Genomic DNA, 20,203 nt, shown 5'->3' with positions numbered 1-20,203 from the left:
CCCCACCAACATCACCCCCCACCCTCCCCCACTCAGCTCATCAACAGCGGCAACCCTCACCACACCCTCAGCCCCACCCGGACACCCCCACCAACACCACCCCGACACCCTCACCCTCAACCCCCGACACCCTCACCCCCCCGACACCCTCACCCCCTGACACCACCCCGCACCCCTCACCCTCACCCCCGACACCCTCACCAACACCACCCCGACACCCTCACCCTCTGACACCACCCCGACACCCTCACCCTCATCCTCACCCCCCACCCTGACACCCTCACCCTCATCCTCACCCCCACCCTGACACCTCACCCCACCCTCACCAACACCCACCCCCGACACCCTCCCGCATGTCCCCCTTTTATCCTTTACTCCTCTCATTATTTTCTATTTCCCTTTCTTTCCCCCCCCCCCTCCCTCCCCCCCCTCCACCCCCCTCCCCCCCCCTCCCCCTCCCCCCCTCCACCCCCCCCCCCTCCACTCCCCCTCTCCACCCTCCCTCCCCCTCCACTCCACCTCTCCCCCACCCTCCCCCTCCCCTCCCTCCACCCCCCACCCCTCCCTCCCCCCCTCCTCTCCCCCCCTCCCTCCTCCCCCCCCCTCCCCCTCTCCCCCCTCCCTCCTCCCCCCCTCCCTCCTCCCCCCCCTCACCCCTCCTCCCCCCCTCCTCTCCCCCCCTCCCTCCTCCCCCCCCCCCCCCCTCCTCCCCCCCCTCCCTCCTCCCCCCCTCCCCCCTCCTCTCCCCCCCTCCCTCCCCCCCCTCCCCCCCTCCTCCCCCCTCCTCTCCCCCCCTCCCCCCTCCCTCCGCCTCCCCCCCTCCCTCCCCCCCCTCCACCCCTCCTCCCCCCCCCTCCTCCCCCCCCCCTCCCTCCTCTACCTCCCTCCCCCCACCCCCCTCCCTCCCCCCACCCCCCCTCCCCTCCCCTCCCCCTCCCTCCCCCCACCCCCCTCCCCCCCTCCCCTCCCTCCCCCCCACCCCCCCTCCCTCCCTCCCCTCCCCCTACCCCCCCTCCCTCCCCCTCCCCTCCCTCCCCCACCCCTCCCTCCCCCTCCCCCTCCCTCCCCCCCCCCTCCCTCCCCCTCCCCCTCCCTCCCCCCCTCCCTCCCCTCCCCCTCCCCACCCCCCCTCCCTCCCCCTCCCCACCCCCCTCCCTCCCCCCCCCCTCCCCCCCTCCCCACCCCCCTCCCTCCCCCTCCCTCCCCACCCCCTCCCTCCCCCTCCCCCCCCCACCCCCCCTCCCCCCCTCCCCCTCCACCCCCCCTCCCTCTCCCCCCCTCTCCCTCCCTCTCCCTCCCCTCCCCCCCCACCCCCCTCCCTCTCCCCTCCCTCCCCCTCTCCCTCTCCCCCCCTCTCCCCCCTCCCTCCCTCCCTCCCTCCCCCTCCCTCTCCCCTTCCCTCCCCCACCCTCCCCCTCCCCCCCTCCCTCTCCCTCCCCTCCCCCACCCTCCCCCTCCCCCCTCTCCCCCCCTCCCTCTCCCCTCCCTCTCCCCCCCTCTCCCTCCCCCCCTCTCCCCCCTCTCCCTCCCCCCTCTCCCCCCCTCTCCCCCCCTCCCTCCCCCTCCCTCCCTCTCCCCCCCCTCCCTCCCTCTCCCCCCCTCCCTCCCTCTCCCCCCTCCCTCCCCCCTCCCTCTCCCCCCCTCCCTCCCTCTCCCCCCTCCCTCCCCCCTCCCTCTCCCCCCCCTCCCTCTCCCCCCCTCCCTCCCTCTCCCCCCCTCCCCCCCTCCCTCTCCCCCCCTCCCTCCCCCCTCCCTCTCCCCCCCTCCCCTCCCCCTCTCCTCTCCCCCCCTCCCTCTCCCCCCCTCCTCCCTCTCCCCCCTCTCCCCCCCTCCCTCTCCCTCCCCTCCCTCCCTCCCTCCCTCCCCTCCCTCCCTCCCCCCCTCCTCCCTCCCCCCCTCTCCCCCCTCCCTCTCCCCCCCTCTCCCCCCCTCCCTCCCTCCTCAACCCCCTCCTATCGTTCTCCCCCCTCCCCCTTACCCAGACTGTGAGCGGCTCATGGTGCTGCGACCCGCGGCGCTCCCTCCGCCCTGCCCGGGGCGCTCCCTCCGTCAGTCCGCGGCGCTTCCCCGGTTGCCAGGGAGCAAGAAGGGGCGGGGCCGGGCAACAAAAAAAACCGATAAATCACGTGACGCGAGGAGCTTCCAACCAATCCGCGGCGCTGGAGGCCCCGGGCCCCGCCTGCTCGCTCTCCATTGGCTGTTCGCCCGATGTATCTCCGCAATGTGTCTTTCTCAGCGCCCGGTCCTCCAATCACGGGCGGGGCGAGATGTTGACGTCATAGGAGTGGGTGGGTGGGCAAAGTGTGGGGGTCAGTGGAAGGTGTAGGGGTCAGTGGAGGGTGTGGGGGTCAGTGCAAGGTGTGGGGGTCAGTGGAAGGTGTAGGGTCAGTGGAGGGTGTGGGGGGTCAGTGGAAGGTGTGGGGGGTCAGTGCAAGTGTGGGGGTCAGTGAAAGGTGTAGGGGTCAGTGGGGGTGTGGGGGGTCAGTGGAGGGTGTGGGGGTCAGTGGAGGGTGTGGGGGGTCAGTGCAAGGTGTGGGGGTCAGTGGAAGGTGTAGGGGTCAGTGGAGGGTGTGGGGGTCAGTGGAGGGTGTGGGGGTCAGTGGAGGGTGTGGGGGGTCAGTGCAAGGTGTGGGGGTCAGTGAAAGGTGTAGGGGTCAGTGGAGGGTGTGGGGGGTCAGTGGAGGGTTTGGGGGGTCAGTGGAGGGTGTGGGGGTCAGTGGAAGGTGTGGAGGTCAGTGGAGGGTGTGGGGGTCAATGGAAGGTGTGGGCATAAGGACGTTATTGAAAGTTAAAGATTATATTTGGGGAGCAGGGAGCGACTGTATTTTGGTGCTAAGGCTGTGGTGGGACTGGGGCTAAAAGGCTGGTGTTTGAGGGTTTAAGGGGGCGTATTTGTGGAATAAATGGGTGTCAGGGGGCTAATGGAACAAGGAGGGGATTCGGTACGTCACCAAAGACCCTTACAGATGTCTATAGTGTACGGTGGAGAGCATCCTGACTGGGTGCATCACCGCCTGGTGTGGAGGCTCCAATGCGCAGGATCGCAAGAGGCTGCAGAGGGTTGTAGACTCAGCCAGCTCCATCACGGGCACAACCCTCCCCACCATCGAGGGCATCTTCAAGAAGCAGTGCCTCAAGGTGGCAGCATCCATCATTAAGCACCCTCACCATCCGGGACATGCCCTCTTCTCGTTACTACCATCAAGGGAGAGGTACAGGATTTTAAAGACCCACACTCAGTGATCTACCAACAGCTTCTTCCGCTCCGCAACACACACAAAATGCTGGAGGAACTCAGCAGGTCAGGCAGCACCCATGGAGGGAAATAAACAGTCGCCATTTCAGGCTGAAACCCTTCATCTTGACCCGAAATGTTGACTGTTTACATCCCTCCACAGATGCTGCCTGACCTGCTGAGTTCCTCCAGCATTTTCTCTGTGTGTGTTGCTCCGGATTCCAGCATCTGCAGAAACTCTGGTGTCTCTGTTCTTCCCCACTGCCATCAGATTTCTGAACACTATCTCATTCCATTTATTTTGCACTAATTTTTTTGTAATTTATAGTAATTTTATATATTTGCGCTGTATGGCTGCCGCAGAACAACACATTTCACAACGTACAAGTCAGTGATAATAAATCTGATTCTGAGGCCGGTTTTCCACCAAACCTCAATCTCCCCTCAGTCGATAGCCCTTCCTCCCTAACCCCCTCCGCGCCAAGCCCTCGCTCCGCCCTTCTCCCTTTCTCCCAGAGTCCCTGACCTTGGTCTCGTTGAAACACACACAATTCTCACAGGACCTAATGGAATAGAGGCAGGAATGGTGTTTCCCCAGGTAGATGTGTCTGGAACCAGGATACAAGGAGAAAGTGGGTGGTGAACTGTTGGAACTGTCTCTCCAAGTGGGCTGTGACGACTCGGTCACTGAGGATATCCAGGAGAGACCGTAGAAATAATTTTAGATATTAAGAGAAGCAGGTGCAGTGAAAGCCTGAAATGGCGACAGTCCTGATGCAGGGTCTTGACCCAAAACATCAACAATTCCTTTCCCTCCACAGACGCTGCTCGACCTGCTGAGTTCCTCCAGCAGTTGATTTAGCTGGAGTGAGTCATGTCGTACCAAGCTGGATCCACATGGCATTGTCATCTTTGAATGTGCAATATTACTGCAGAGGGATCCAGATGTTCTTGTGCATGAAGACGAGACATTAGTAGGCAGGTGTAGCAGTGTGAAACAAGGCAAACAGTATGTTAGAGCCTACTGCCTGGGAACTGGAGCTTAGAACAGGGAAGTATTGTCCCAGTTGTACAGGGTGTTGGTGACGTCACACCTGAAGCACCTGACATGGTTTCAGTCCCTTTATTTAAGATGAGGTACTCTGACACCGGAGCTGGGCCAGAAGACGTTCGCCAGGCTTATAAACGTTAAAAGACTGCAGATACTGGAAACAATAATACTGAAAAACTCAGCAGGTCAGACAGTATTGGCGACACATTACTCCGGCAAAAGAGCCTAACTGCTGCGTTCCTGCACCCTGTCAGAGACGTCCCCCAAGCTCCACCCTCTCCCCACCTCCTCTGCTACCCAGATCCAGTTGTCTCTCTTTCTCCTGATGGTGTCTTGATGTGAAATGTTGACAGTTCCTCTCTCCAGAGACAAAGCCAGAGCTGCTGAGTGTTTGCAGCATTTTCTATTTATAGCTCACCACGCTAATTCCTGGGATGAGAGAACTGTCCTATCATGAAAGGTTGAAGAAATTGGATCTGCATCCTTTGAGTTTTGAAGAACGAGGGAGACCTCAGTGAAACATCTCAGGCCCTGAGGGGGGAGGACAGTGGAGATGTTTCCACCTGTGGGAGAGTCTGGAACGAGGGGACACAGTTACAGGATTAGGGGGTGGACATTTAAAGCTGAGGTGTGTAGGGACTTCTCTCACAGAGGGAGGGGATCTGTGGGATTCCCTGCCCCAGAGGGTGTGGAGACTGGATCACTGGGGGGATTCAAAGAGGAGGGAGATCAGGGGACTGTTTGAAAGATCAGGGAACTGAGGGCGATGGGGAACTGGCACAGAAGAGGAGATGAGGCCTGGGGCAGATCAGCCGTGGTCACAGTGAATGGTGTGACAGGACTGAGGGGCCGAGTGGCCTCCTCCTGCTCCTGTGTTCTCTACTTCCTTCACACTCAGCAATGCTGGTTTCACTTCTTCAGTGTGATTAGTTGATGGGATCCAAAGAACTTGGTCTGCCCCAGTGATGTCAGACGTTCCTGTCAACAGGCTTCAAGTCCTCAACTCTCACCTGAGGCAAGTGTTGTGTGTGAGCAAATGGGAACAGACGGGTCTAACTAATTGTGGGCATTGGTAGTTGTTATTGTCACTGAAACACTCCCTCAGTACCCCCCCCCCCCCACTGTGCAAATCTCCCTATCGCCCCTTTTTTTGTATAAAACACTAGCTAAAAGCACTATAGAAGACTACAAATATCAAATGTATAGATCTAATACAGAAAGGATCATCTAATCAACTACATAACTTCAGAGATTATTGTAAACTGACACCGCGAAAGCCCACATACGTCACTACATCCGGTACTGCAACACTCAATATTTCATATCAAAATTGTATTGGTATCGTCCACGACACAACGCAATCTCTTGAGGAGCCCACCGAGCGCAGAACTCAGCCAGGGTTCCCGCGGAGACCGCCTGCTCCCTCTCCAAAGACACCCGCGCGCACACGTATGCATGGAAGATGGGCAGGCAGACAGACCAGCCAGTACCCTCGGCCGCCCGCCGCCGCGTCCCGTGGATGACCAGCTTGGCCAGGCCCAGCAGAAGACCCACCAGGAGATCTCCCACACGCTTAGCCCCGTGCCGCACCGGGTGACCGTAAACCATCAGCGCCGGGCTGAAGTGCAGCCAGAACTTCAGCAGCAGCCCCCGCAGATACTCGAAGAGGGGCTGCAACCTCTCGCACTCCACGTACGCGTGGTACACCGTCTCCTCCCGGCCGCAGAAGTGACAGGCGGCCGGGGTGTCGGTGAACCGGCTCAGGAACCGGTTGCACGGCACGGCCCAGTGCAGCACCCTCCACCCCAGGTCCCCGATGTACAGTGGGAGAGAACCCCACCGGGGACCGCCCTCACCGCCCGCCGGCAAGAGGGACCGCCACGGCGTGTCCGGCCGGCAGACCAGGGCGAGGAAGTGAAAGGTGTGCAGGAGCAGCCCATACTCCCACAGTGTGACCCTCAGTACCGCCCCCCCCCCCACAGTGTGACCCTCAGTACCGCCCCCCCCCCACAGTGTGACCCTCAGTACCGCCCCCCCACAGTGGGACCCTCCCTCAGTACCACCCCCCCCACAGTGGGACCCTCAGTACCCGCCCCCCCCCACAGTGGGACCCTCCCTCAGTACTGCCCCCCCCCCCCACAGTGACCCTCAGTACCGCCCCCCCCCACAGTGGGACCCTCCCTCAGTACCGCCCCCCCACAGTGACCCTCCCTCAGTACCACCCCCCTCAGTGGGACCCCCCCCTCAGTGTAGTGTGAAAGGTCACAGTTGTCATGTGACAGTGACAACACTGACCCCATCCGGCTGGATGACAGCACTGCACCTGGTCGGCAGACACACCACTGTCAATCAAGGTTTGGCTCCTCCCCCACCCATTAGTGCACACCTGACCATTGGCTTTGTCCACCTTTGTACCAGGCCCTGAGTGATCGGCGTGTTTGAATTACCTGGGCTGGAACACCCAGCCCTCCAGCGGTATAAAAAGTGCCACATGCTTGATTCTGCCTCTTTGTTCGTCTCCGAGGGATGTTGAGGAAAGCTCTGCACTACTGAAGGGTAGTTAGCTGAGGATCCCTGAGACCATCGCACTGACGCTTGCACTGAGTCAGGGAGAGTGGCAGGTGTCGTGTTGTTTCTTCCTTGATTTGTTTGTACCCAGTTTGTTGTGTGTGCGTGTGTGTGTGTGTATCCGTTCCCGTTCATTCTGTCCAGAGTCCTTGCCCTTTGAGACCCCAAAGAACCTTTCTTACAACACTCAGTACTACCCCTCCCTCAGTGGGACCCTCCCTCAGTACTGTCCCTCCCTCAGTACCATCAGTGTGACTCTCCCTCAGTAGCACCCCTCTCAGTGGGACCCTCCCTTGGTATCGTCCCTCCCTCAGTAGCACCCCCCCTCTGTGGGACCCCTCCTTCAGTATTGTCCCTCCCACAGTGTGACCCTCCCTCAGTTCCGCCCCTCCCTCAGTACCATCAGTGTGACCCTCCCTCAGTTCCGCCCCTCCCTCACTACCTCCCCCCTCAGTGGCACCCTCCCTCAGTATCGTCCCTCCCACAGTGTGACCCTCCCTCGGTACAGCTCTGTGTGCTGCCCCTCCCCCGGTACACGTTCCCTGCTGTGGTTCAGGGTCTGAGTGTCGGGGGCTCTGCCCGTTGTGTTCAGCAGATCTTGGTGTTAAATGAAGAGAGAGAACCCCCAGTGCTGTTCACATTGTCCTTTTATTGATGGCGGACCGTTACAGTTTGTCCCTCACGTGGATGGCCACCATTGGGTCCTGGGCCGAGCTGCTGATCTGGAAGACTGCGTTGCCGCATGCATTGACGGTGAGCTGCAGTCCCGTGCAGTGATCTCCCTCCTTCTGTCCGGAGATCACGTCGCAGTAAGTGCCAGGAGGCAGCCCGGTCTGTAACGTCATCGCCATGTTCCTGCAGCGGGAGAGAGCCGGGGTCACAGCACTGTCCTCATCTGTGGGCCTTCACACTGAGCTCATGGGGCAATCCGTACAGGCCCTTCAGCCCCTTGGATCTTTGCTGACCACGAGCACCCACGGTCACCGGCTGTGCTGCACTGTGTACCCCGGTGCATTAACGCACACCCTGGCCTCCTGCAGCTGGGGGTCGACTCCCTCCTCACCCTCACCCCCTCCCCACCACCCTCCTCACTTCCCCCTCCCCACCGCCCTCGTTAACACCCCCCCAACTCGCCCCCTGTGTGATCTCACCAGTCGTCGTTGTTGATGGCGATGAAGCCCCGCGCTCCCCGGCCAAACGCGATCTGATTCCTCCCATTGTCCCACCAGTTCATCAGGGGCTCCTCACCCACCACGTTCCGGAAGATGGCCATGTTCCTGCAGGGACCCACACCGGACCTCGTCACACTGATACAGCTGTAAAGCATGGAAACAGGCCCTTCGGCCCACCTTGTCCATGCCAACCCATCCACACCGGTCCCATGCGTCTGTATTTGGTCCCCCTCCCTCTGAACCTCCCCTCTCCCTCTGAACCTTCCCTCCTTCTACACCCCCACCACCCTCTGCGTGAAAGCCTCATCCATCAGGTCCCCTTTAAATTCTGTGTCTGTCCTCTCGTTCTATGCAGGGTTTGCACCTGAAATGTTGACAATCCCCCTGCCCACAGACGCTGAGTTCCCCCAGCAGATTGTGTGTTGCTCCACGTTCCAGTATCTGCAGTCCATGGTGTCTGCTCTAATTCCGAGCTCCCCTACCCTGGGAGAAAGGCTCTGCCTACCCTGCCTATGCCCCTAATTGTAAACCTCTGTCAGGTCACCCCTCAGGGTCCTGCATTCCCACCCTGTCTGACCTCTCCCTATAACCACAGCCCTCCGTTCCAGGCACCCTTGTGAATCTCTTCTGCACCCTCTCTGTGGCTCCCACACCCTCCCGTGTTTGTGCACACTTTACCCCAATTACCCCCACACTTTACCCAATTACCCCCACATTTTACCCCATTTACCCCCACACACTTTAGCCCATTTACCCCCCAAGCCTTACCTCATTTACCTCCCACACCTTACCCCATTTACCCCACAAACTTTACCCCATTTACCACACCCAGGCCAAGCCAGTATTTGCCCCCCGTTGCCGGACAGTGGGGGTCTCTGCTCCCACCTGATCTGCCTCCAGCGGTGCTCACACACCCAGCCATTGCCGCAGGTCGTGTCGGGTCTCAGGGTGACGGGTTTGGTCGTCCCGTCTGGGTAACTGGGTGGTCCCACCCAGTCGTTCACGTCCTGGGGAGAGAGCGAGCGGAGAGGGGGTCAGGCCCCGTACCAACACCCCACCACCCCAGCACAGGGGAGAGGGGGTCAGACCCCGACTGCCCCATCCCCAGAACAGGGGAGAGGGGGTCAGGCCCCGTACCAACGCCCCACCCCCCAGCACAGGGGAGAGGGTCAGAACCCTGCCACCCCGCCCCCAGCACAGGAGAGAGGGTGTCAGACCCACCCCCCCTCACCCAGCACAGGGGAGAGGGGGTCAGACCCCCACCCCCCCTCCCCTGGGAGAGGTGAGAGGTGGTCAGACCCCCCCCCACCCCACTCCCAGCACAGGGGAGAGGGGGTCAGGCCCCCCCACCCCTCCCACAGCACAGGGGAGAGGAGTTCAGACCCCCCACACCCCTCCCCCAGCACAGGGGAGAGGGGGTCAGACCCCTACCACCCCACCACCAGTACAGAGGAGAGGGGTCAGACCTCTACCACACCGCCCCCAGCACAGGTGAGAGATGGATCGGACCCCCCCTCACCCCACTCCCAGCACAGGGGAGGGGGTCAGACCCCCCACACCCCTCCCCCAGCACAGGGGAGAGGGGATCAGATCCCCCTCCCCCAGCACAGGCGAGGGGTGAGACACCCCCTTGCCCAACTCCCAGCACAGGAGACGGGTTCAGACCCCTACCGCCCCGCCCCCAGTACAGGGGAGAGGGGGTCAGACCCCTACCACACCACCCCCAGCACAGGGGAGAGGGGTCATACCCCCCTCACCCCACTCCCAGTACAGGGGAGAGGGGGTCAGACCCCTACCACACCACCCCCAGCACAGGGGAGAGGGGTCATACCCCCCTCACCCCACTCCCAGTACAGGGGAGAGGGGGTCAGATCCCCCCCTCACCCCTCCCCCGGCACAAGGGAAAGGGGGTCAGACCTCATACCATCACCCCAACCCCAGCACAGGGGAGAGGGGGTCAGACCCCCACCCTCCCCCTCCCAACCCCAGCACAGGGGAGAGGGGTCACACCCCCCTCCCCCAGCACAGGGGAGAGGGGGTCAGACCCACCCCCCACCACCATTCCATCCCCCATCGGAGACCTGACCCAATCAGGTGTTACACGGGGCAGCCACTCGCTCCATCCAGATTGTTCCTGCTCTGTGAGAAAGTCTCCAGTTGACCTCCCACCCCTCCGCCGTGCTCCCCCCACACACCCCACCTCCCTCACTACTGGAAAACTCTGGCAGACTGGCACACTCGCCACCGTGAACGTCCTGGAGCAGAGGATTTTCCGGACTACCCCGTTGTCTCGATCTACCTCGTTATGGCCTTGCACCTTATTGTCTGCCTGCACTGCACTTTCTCTGTAGCTGTGACACTTTATTCTGCATTCTGTTATTGTTTTCACCTGTTCTACCTCAATGTACTGATGTGATGAAATGATCTGTATAGATGGCAGGCAAAACAAAGTTTGTCACTGTACCTGGGTACACGTGACAGTAATAAACCGATACACATGACAATGAACCTCCATCAATTCCTGTTAGATAGTTTTCCATCAATGGTCCGACACTTCCAATTATCATTTTTTAGCTGTTCCACAACAGAATCATAATTTTCCCAGTGAAACAGATGAGTTTAAAGGAAGTGGGAAACGGGACTGGGTGAATTTAAGGGAGTGTGGGAACGTTATCTCCTGAGCCAGACACTGCACCTGTGGGTTCATCAATGGTCAGACAGCAGATTATCAGAGATTCCCAGTACTTCTCCGGGATCCCATTGAATCTGATCCCACTGACCTTTCAAGCAGCAGCTCCCAGATCTCAGCAACTCACTGCAGGGACATTCTCCTTGCCCCCTGGCCCTTCAGCCCCTCACCTTCGCTGCTATCCTCTGGTCCTGGACACAGTCTCCCATCCTTACCAATGGATTCCTCCCCCATCCCTTTGGTGACTCAATCAAATCCAAACAAAACTCAAAAATAAACTGACTGGCACTAGAATAGACAGGTGCACCATGGCACTATTGCAGTTCAGAACACAAGAACATGAAACAGGAGCAGGAGGAGGCCATCTGGTCCATCGAGCCTGCTCCGCCATTCAGTAAGATCACGGCTGATCCGGCCGTGGACTCAGATCCACCTACCTGCCTTTTCCCCACAACCCTTAATTCCCAACTATGCAAAAATCTATCTTAAGTATATTTAGTGAGGTAGCCTCTACTGCTTCCCTGGGCAGAGAATTCCACAGATTCACCGCTCTCTGGGAAAAGCAGTTTCTCCTCATCTCCATCCTAAATCTATTCCCCCGAATCTTGAGGCTATGTCCCCTAGTTCTAGTCTCACCCACCAGTGGAAACAACCTTCCTGCCTCTATCTGATCTCTCCCTTTCATCATTTTATATGTTTCTGTAAGATCCCCTCTCATTCTTCTGAATTCCAGTGAATATTGAACATTACAGTACAGTACAGGCCCTTCAGCCCACGATGTTGGGCCAACCTGTTAACCTACTCTAAGATTTATCTAATCCTTCCCTCCCACATACCCTACATTTTTAAATTATTCATGTCCCTATATAAGAGTCTCTTAAATGTCCCCAATATATCTGCCCCCACAACCTCTGCCGGCAGTGCGTTCCACACACCCACCACTCTCTGTGTAAAAAACTTACCCCTGACATCCCCCTTATACCTTCTTCCAATCATCTTAAAATTATGCCCCCTCGTGTTAGCCATTGTCACCCTGGGAAAAAGTCTCTGACTGTCCACTCGATCTATGCCTCTTATCATCTTGTGCACCTCTATCGTCACCTCTCCTATTCCTTCTCTCCAAAGAGAAAAGCCCTAGCTCGCTCAACTTATCCTCATAAGACATGCTCTCCAATCCAGGCAGCATCCTGGTAAATCTCCTCTGCACCCTCTCTAAAGCTTCCACATCCTTCCTATAATGAGGTGACCAGAACTGGATACAATCCTCCAAGTGTGGTCTGACCAGAGTTCTACAGAGCTGCAACATTACCTCAAGGCTCTTGAACTCAATACCCGACTAACGAAGGCCAGCACTCTATACACCTTCTTAACAACCCTATAGACCTGCGTGGCAACCTTGAGGGATCTATGGACTTGGATCCCAAGATCCCTCTGTTCCTCCAAACTGCTAAGAGTCCTGCCATTAACCTTGTATTCTGCCTTCAAATTTGATCTCCCGAAGTGAATCACTTCACACTTTTCCGGTTTGAACTCCACCTGCCACTTCTCAGCCCAGTTCTGCATCCTATCAATGTCCTGTTGTAACCTACAGCAACCTTCTACACGATCCACAACACCACCAATCTTTGTGTCATCTACAAACTTACAAACCCACCCTTCCACATCTTCATCCAAGTCATCTATAAAAATCACAAAGAGCAGGAGTCCCAGAACATCCCTGCAGAACACAACTGGTCACTGATCTCCAGGAAGAATATGCTCCATCTACCACCACCCTCTGTCTTCTATGGGCGAGGCAATTCTGAATCCACACATCCAAGTTTCCCTGGATCCCATGCCTCCTGACTTTCTGAATGAGCCTTCCATGAGGAACCTTATCAAACACCTTACTAAAATCCACGTACACCACACCCACTGCTCGACCTTCATCGACGTGCTTTGTCACATCCTCAAAGAATTCAATCAGGTTCATGAGGCACAACCTGCCCCTCACAATATCATGCTGACTGTCCCTAATCAGACAATGCTTCTCCAAATGCTCATGAATCCTGTCCCTAAGAATCTTTTCCAATAATTTGCCCGCCACTGAAGTAAGACTCACTGGTCTAAAATTCCCAGGGTTATCCCTACTCCCTTTCTTGAACACAGGAACAACATTTGCCACCCTCCAATCACCTGGCGCTACTCCTGTGGCCAGTGAGGCGCAAAGATCATTGCAAATAGCTCAGAAGTCTCTTCCCTCACTTCCTGTAGTTTCCTGGGATACATGCCGTCTGGCCCCAGGCACTTATCACAGTTTGACCCTCCCTCAGTACCGCCCCCCCACAGTGCAACACTGCCAAAGTGCGACACTCCCACAGTGCGACACTGTTCTGTGCTCTGACCATCTTGTACCTGGGCTGTTCCAGTTATCGATGGGTTAACATCCCACACATAACCAATGCTGCAGTGGGACATACCTTCCCGTTCACAAACTTGCGATCCCAGCGATAACTGGACATGATCCTGGTCTGTCCATATGGATGAGCAAGCATGAAGGCCACTGCCACCTTGTATAACCTGCGGGGAGTGGGGGGGGGCGTGGGGGGGGGTGGAAGAGAGAGTGAAAGAGTCAGTGTGTGAGAGAGAGTGAGACAGTGTGGGAGTGAGAGAGAGAGAGAGTGTGAGAGTGAGAGTGAGAGAGAGAGAATGAGAGAGTGAGAGTGAGAGTGAGAGAGAGTGAGATAAGATGAGATAAGATACCTTTATTAGTCACATGTACATCGAAACACACAGTGAAATGCATCTTTTGCGTAGATGTTCTGGGAACAGCCCGCAAGTGTCGCCACGTTTCCGGCACCAACATAGCATGCCCACAACTTCCTAACCCATACATCTTTGGAATGTGGAGAGACAGTGAGAGAGTCAGAGAGAGTGAGAGGGAGAGAGAGTGAGAGATATAATGAGAGCGAGAGAGAGAGTGAGAGAGAAAGTGAGAGAGAGACAGACAGAGTAAGAGAGAGAATGAGACAGACAGACAGACAGAGTTAGAGAGAGAGACAGATAGACAGACAGACAGACAGCAGTGGGGCAGGAAACAGATGGACTGATTAACAGCCTGCACCAGAGTCACCCAGTCACAGCACAGAAACAGGCCCTTCGGCCCACCGATTCCATGCTGACCATAAAACACTCACTTTCACAAACATACATTGATCCCATTTCATTGTCCCCACATTCCCAACTCCCCCCAGATTCTACCTCTCACCCACACACTGGGGATTATTTACAGAGGCCAATTAATCCACCGACCCGCATGTCTCTGGGATGTGGGCAGATGCTCTGAAGGATGTCTGAGAGCTGGAGCAGAAGGTCTGGCCCAGACCATCAACACCAGACAGTCTCTGATAAATCCGATGGGAACACAGAACATAGAACACTACAGCACAGTACAGGCCCTTCGGCCCACAATGTTGTGCCGACATTTTATCCTGCTCTAAGATCTATCTAACCCTTCCCTCCCACATAGCCCCCCATTTCTCTATCATTCATGTGTCTAAAAGTCTCTTAAATGTCCCTAATGTATCTGCCCCCACAACCTCTGCCGGCAGTGTGTTCCACGCACCCATCACTCTCTGTGTAAAAAACTTACCCCTAACATCCCCCTTATACCTTCTTCCAATCACCTTAAAATTATGCCCCCTCATGTTAGCCATTTTTGCCATGGCGAAAAGTCTCTGACTGTCCACTCAATCTATGCCTCCTATCATCTTGTGCACCTCTATCAAGTCACCTCTCATCCTCCTTCTCTCCAAAGAGAAAAGCCCCAGCTCGCTCAACCTATCCTCTTCAGACATGCTCTCCAATCCAGGCAGCATCCTGGTAAATCTCCTCTGCACCCTCTCTAAAGCTTCCACATCCTTTCTATAATGAGGCGACCAGAACTGAACACAATACTCCAAGTGTGGTCTGACCAGAGTTCTACAGAGCTGCAATATTACCTCGTGGCTCTTTAACTAAATACCCCGACTAATGAAGGCCAACACACCATACGCCTTGTTAACAGCCCTATCAACCTGTGCGGAAACCTTGAGGGATCTATGGACGTGGACCCCAAAATCCCTCTGTTCCTCCACACTGCTAAGAGTCCTGCCACTAACCCTGTATTTTGCCTTCAAATTTGATCTCCCGAAATGTATCACTTCACACTTTTCCTGATTGAACTCCATCTGCCACTTCTCAGCCCAGCTCTGCATCCTATCAAGGTCCTGTTGTAATCTACAGCAACCTTCTACACTACCCACAACACCACCAACCTTTGTGTCATCAGTAAACTTACTAACCCACCCTTCCACATCCTCATCCAAATCATTTATAAAAATCACAAAGAGCAGGGGTCCCAGAACAGATCCCTGCAGAACACCACTGGTCACCGACCTCCAGGCAGAATACGCTCCATCTACCACCATGGGTCTTCTATGGGCGAGCCAATTCTGAATCCACACAGCCAAGCCTCCCTAGATCCCATGCCTTCTGACTTTCTGAATGAGCCTTCCACGAGGAACCTTATCAAACGCCTTACTAAAATCCATGTACACCACATCCACTGCTCTACCTTCATCAATGTGTTTTGTCACATCCTTCAAGAATTCAATCAGGCTCAGGAGGCACGTCCCACCCCTCACAAAACCATGCTGACTGTCCCTAATCAGCCTCTGCTTCTCCAAATGCCCATAAATTCTGTCTTTCAGAATCTTCTCCAGTAATTTGCCCACCACTGAAGTAAGACTCACTGGTCTATAATTCCCAGGGTTATCCCTACTCCCTTTCTTAAACAAAGGAACAACATTTGCCACCCTCCAATCATCTGGCTCTACTCCTGTGGCCAGTGAGGATGCAGAGATCATCGCTAAAGGTGCAGCAATCTCTTCCCTCGCTTCCCGTAATAACCTTGGATATATCCTGTCTGGCTCCGGTGACTTATCTATCCTAATGTCTTTCAATAGTTCCAGCACATCCTCGTTCCTCACGTCGACCTGCCCTAGTTGATCAGCCTGAAGTTTTGCAGAAACTCTGGAGAGCGGTGAGAAGGATGAGCTCACTCCCACAGGGAGTGCTGGTGGTGAACAGACCTTGGATAAAGGGCAATGAAGAGGGGAATGCTGGAAACACTCAGCAGGTCAGAGGCAACGAGTGTGGACAAACGGTCACCAACCAGGAGCTCCCGCCATAGACACTGACTGACCTGTTGGGTGTTCCCAGCATTCCCTGACTTTGTGCCAGACTTCCAGCAGCTGCAGAAGTTTGTTCTGAGCCTGAGGGAGGGTCAAGAAGGAGGTGGGGAGGCCGGCGCGGAACAGCCATGGACTATGCACAGTACCTGGGGTCCCAGAAGGTGAGGATGGACGCCCCTCCAGCACCCTGGCCTCGCTGGTTGTCGTGATTATCCACAAACACCAGTGCCCGGTCTGAGGGCATGAAAGCCCAGCCCTCACCCCAGTTCCTGCAGAGAGAGAGAGGGGGAAGAATCGTCAGGGGGATGGGGGCCGAGACAGATCCCTGAGGTATGGCGGAGGAATCTTCACCGGGAGACGTCAGGAAAATGTGTTCTCCTCACCGTGCACTGAGACAGGGGTGGTACTGAGGGAGGGTCACACTGTGGGAGGGGTGGTACTCAGGGAGGGCCCATGTGATTGGAGCTGAACTATCCTTACCTGAGGTAAGCCATTTTCTCACCGTTCCACCGGCGAACCACTGTGCCTAATTTGGCCCCGTACTTGAACTCGGTGACTCGTCCCAGCCTGAAATACTGCGAGGATTTGATGGGCTCTCCCCCCAGATCAATAACCTGTTGGAGAAAGCAGAGAGTTCCGGTGATGGAGCAGGGGGTCGGTGCTGGCTCAGGGCAGCCTCAGTACCGGAGGGAGTGCAGGGTGCGGTCAGCAGGGTGCTGCCCGGACCGGAGGCGTCAGTCCCTCAGAGAGAGCAGTTTGTTCTCCCCAGAATAGAGGGGGAACCTGCCAGGGGTAAACCAAATCACGAGGGTCATTGATGAGGCAGATCGCGGGCAACCTGTGCTCCCACCGAAGTGTCCACATCCCAAGGGCACCGGTGTGCAAGGTTTGGAGGAGAGCTGAGGAAGGACATTTTACCCCACAGGGGGGTGGGAATCTGGAACGCACTGCCTAAGGGGGTGCGGGAGGCAGAGGCTCTCACGACAGTTAACCTTAGATCTCACAGAGGTGTATAAACTCATGAGGGGCACCAGTAGCCTGTCCCGGTCCATCTACGTGGCGCCACGGCCAAGAAAGCTCACCAGCACCTCTACTTCCTCAGGAGGCTAAAGAAATTCTGCATGTCCCCTTTGATTCTCACCAACTTATATCAATGCACCATAGAAAGCATCCTATCTGGATGTATCACAGCTTGGTATAGCAACTGCTCTGCCTGGGACTGCAAGGAACCGGAGGGAATTGTGGACACAGCTCAGCGCATCACGGACACCAGCCTCCCCTCCATGGACTCTGTCTACACTTCTTGCTGCCTTGGTGAAGCAGCCGGCATAATCAAAGACCCCACCCACCCGGGTCATTCTCTCTTCTCCCCTCTCTCATCAGGCATAAGATACAAAAGCCTGAAAGCACGTACCACCAGGCTCAAGGACAGCTTCTATCCCACTGTTATAAGACTATTGAATGGTCCCCCTGTACAATAAGATGGACTCCTGATATGACCTTGCACCTTATTGTCTGCCTGCACTGCACTTTCTCTGTAGCTGTGACACTTTATTCTGCATTCTGTTATTGTTTTACCCTGTACTACCTCACTGCACTGATGTGATGAAATGATCTGTATGGATAGCATGCAGAACAGGTTTCTCACTGTTCCTCGGTACACATGACAGTAATAAACCAATTTACCAAATGTATTTAATTTACCGATAGGGTGAATGCACTCAGTCTTTTTCCCAGGGTAGGGGTGTCTGAAACTAGAGGGCACAGGTTCAAGGTGAGAGGGGAGAGATTTAATAGGGGACCTGAGGGGTAACTTGTTCACCCAGAGGGTGGTCCGTATATGGAACGAGCTGCCAGAGGAAGTGGGTGAGGCAGGTACATTAACAACGTGGATAGGAAGGGTTTAGAGGGATATGGGCCAAAGGCGGGCAAATGGGACTGGCTTGGATGGGAATTTTGGTTGTCAAGAATGAGTTGGTCCGAAGGGCCTGGTTCTGCGTGACTCTATGACACTGTGACGAGTACCCAGATGAGCACTTGAATCACCAAGGCAGAGAAGGTACAGACCAAGTGCTGGGGAACGGGGTTGGTGTGGATGGGTTCTGGATGATCAACACAGACTTGATGGGCCGAAGGGCCTGTCCCTGTATGGTGTGCCTCAGTGACACTCACCTCCTGGTAGATGAAAGGTTTGGTGCCTGGGCTGAACCAGCGAGTGTTGAGGGTGGTCAGCTGACTGAAGATGGCGGCCATGTCTCCGGGCCACATGTGTTTGCAGGCGTCCACACGGAAGCCAGCCACGCCCAGCGCCAGGAGGTGGTTCAGGTACTCGGCGATCTTCCCCCGCACGTACTCCTTCTGCAGCGCCAGGTCCAGCAGGCTGACCAGGCGGCAGTCCCGGACCTGTGGGGGCAACAAGGGTTCAATTCCCACCTCCCTCCACCTTGAGCTGTGCTGCCCCCCATGAGGACAACGGGGGGTCTGGGGGGGGCAATGGGGGCTCTGGGGAAACTCCCCGCTGACCCACATCAGGACAGCAGGAGGAAGGTTTCGTCACTGACACAGGATTACAGAGTGTCTTAGAGGGGATGTAGGCAGGGAAAGTCAGAGGGGATGTGAGGGGGTCACAGAGGCAGGGAGGGTCAGAGGGGATGTCAGGGGGTCACAGAGGGAGGGTCAGAGGAGACGTGAGGGGGTTACAGGGGCAGGAAGGGTCAGGGGGATGTGAGGGGGTCACAGAGGCAGGGAGGGTCAGAGGGGATGTCAGGAGGTCACAGAGGCAGGGAGGGTCAGAGGGGATGTCAGGAGGTCACAGAGGCAGGGAGGGTCAGAGGGGATGTCAGGAGGTCACAGAGGGAGGGTCAGAGGAGATGTGAGGGGGTTACAGGGGCAGGAAGGGTCAGGGGGATGTGAGGGGGTCACAGAGGCAGGGAGGGTCAGAGTGGATGTCAGGGGGTCACAGAGGGAGGGTCAGAGGAGATGTGAGGGGGTTACAGAGACAGGGAGGGATGAGGGGCCGGAGGGGGTTACAGAGACAGGGAGGGTCAGAGGGGATGTGAGGGGGTCACAGAGGCAGGGAAGGTCAGAGGGGACGTCAGGGGGTCACAGAGGGAGGGTCAGAGGGGATGTGAGGGGGTCACAGAGGCAGGGAAGGTCAGAGGGGATGAGAGGGGGTTACAGAGGCAGGGAGGGATGAGGGGCCGGAGGGGGTTACAGAGACAGGGACGGGTGTGGGGGCCGGAGGGGGTTACAGAGACGGGGAGGGTGTAGGGCCCAGTGTTGGTTACACTAACAGGGTGTAGGGGGTGGGGAAGTTGTGGGAGGGTTTAGGTGAGGGGAGGGGTATAAAAGAGGGTGTTCCGGTGTTGTGTGGAGGGGGTTGTATGGATAGGTAGGGTGTTCAGTAGGGAGTAGGGGTGGGGTGTATGGGTGGGTTGGGTGTCGGGTATGGTGTTCCAGTGGTGTGTGGGGGTGGTGTTGTAGGTTGGGCCCTACACCCTTCCCACACAACACTGGAACACAACGCCTACACACTCCCCACCCCTACACCCCACTGGAGTGTATAGGGGATGCTGTTCCACTGGTGTGTGGAAGGGGTGTAGGGCTGGGAGGGTGTAGACATGGGTTGTAGCGGTGGACAGGGTGTACCAGTGGGGTGTAGGGTTGTGATGTAGGGGTGGAGTGTAGGGGTGGGGAGTGTGGGGGAGGTGGGGGAGAGGCTGTTGCGGGGGGTGGAGGCTGTACAGAGGGGTTTGCAGGGGACAGGTGTTGGGGAGTGAGAGGGGAGGGTGTGGCGGGGAGGTGGAGGGTGTACCAGTGGGGTGCAGGGGTGGGGTATGGTCGGGGGAGGGTGTACCAGTTGGGTGTAGTGGGGGTGTGTCGGGAGGGTGTGGAGGGTGGAGGTTGTGTCGGGGGTGTGGTGTACAGAGGGGTTTGGTGGAGGGGAGAGGTGTAGGAGGGGTGAGGGGGAGGTTGTGTCGGGGGTGTGGAGGGTGTACAGAGGGGTTTGGTGGAGGGGAGAGGTGTAGGAGGGGTGAGGGGGAGGTTGTGTAGGGGGGCGGAGGGTGTACAGAGGGGTTTGGTGGAGGGGAGAGGTGTAGGAGGAGTGAGGGGGAGGTTGTGTAGGGGGGCGGAGGGTGTACAGAGAGGTTTGTTGGAGGGGAGAGGTGTAGGAGGGGTGAGGGGGAGGTTGTGTAGGGGGTGGAGGGTGTACAGAGGGGTTTGTTGGAGGGGAGAGGTGTAGGAGGGGTGAGGGGGAGGTTGTGTAGGGGGGCG

General features: G+C 57.1%; 2 protein-coding genes across 3 annotated transcripts in view; both read right to left on the bottom strand.

The window, feature by feature from the left end:
- Positions 1-2,085, bottom strand: part of erich3 (glutamate-rich 3) — a 135,185-nt gene extending 133,100 nt beyond the window's left edge. Inside the window, exon 1 of the mRNA XM_052011795.1 lies at positions 1,979-2,085. Coding sequence (XP_051867755.1) covers positions 1,979-1,998 — 20 coding nt within the window. The 5' untranslated portion in view covers positions 1,999-2,085. The remainder of the gene's footprint in view (positions 1-1,978) is intronic.
- A 5,434-nt stretch (positions 2,086-7,519) lies between these two features.
- LOC127567941 (pancreatic alpha-amylase-like) overlaps positions 7,520-20,203 on the bottom strand; it is a 30,205-nt gene continuing 17,521 nt past the window's right edge. For both annotated transcript variants that reach the window (XM_052011167.1, XM_052011166.1), the window contains exons 4-10: positions 18,101-18,331; positions 16,409-16,542; positions 16,075-16,197; positions 13,175-13,274; positions 8,912-9,033; positions 8,006-8,131; positions 7,520-7,709 (exon numbers count right to left, since the gene is read on the bottom strand). In XM_052011167.1, the coding sequence (XP_051867127.1) occupies positions 7,520-7,709; positions 8,006-8,131; positions 8,912-9,033; positions 13,175-13,274; positions 16,075-16,197; positions 16,409-16,542; positions 18,101-18,331 (1,026 nt within the window). The remainder of the gene's footprint in view (positions 7,710-8,005; positions 8,132-8,911; positions 9,034-13,174; positions 13,275-16,074; positions 16,198-16,408; positions 16,543-18,100; positions 18,332-20,203) is intronic.

Source organism: Pristis pectinata, chromosome 3 (assembly GCF_009764475.1).
Source record: "Pristis pectinata isolate sPriPec2 chromosome 3, sPriPec2.1.pri, whole genome shotgun sequence".
NCBI classification, from domain to species: domain Eukaryota; kingdom Metazoa; phylum Chordata; class Chondrichthyes; order Rhinopristiformes; family Pristidae; genus Pristis; species Pristis pectinata.
This window is presented reverse-complemented; position numbering and strand designations above follow the sequence as displayed.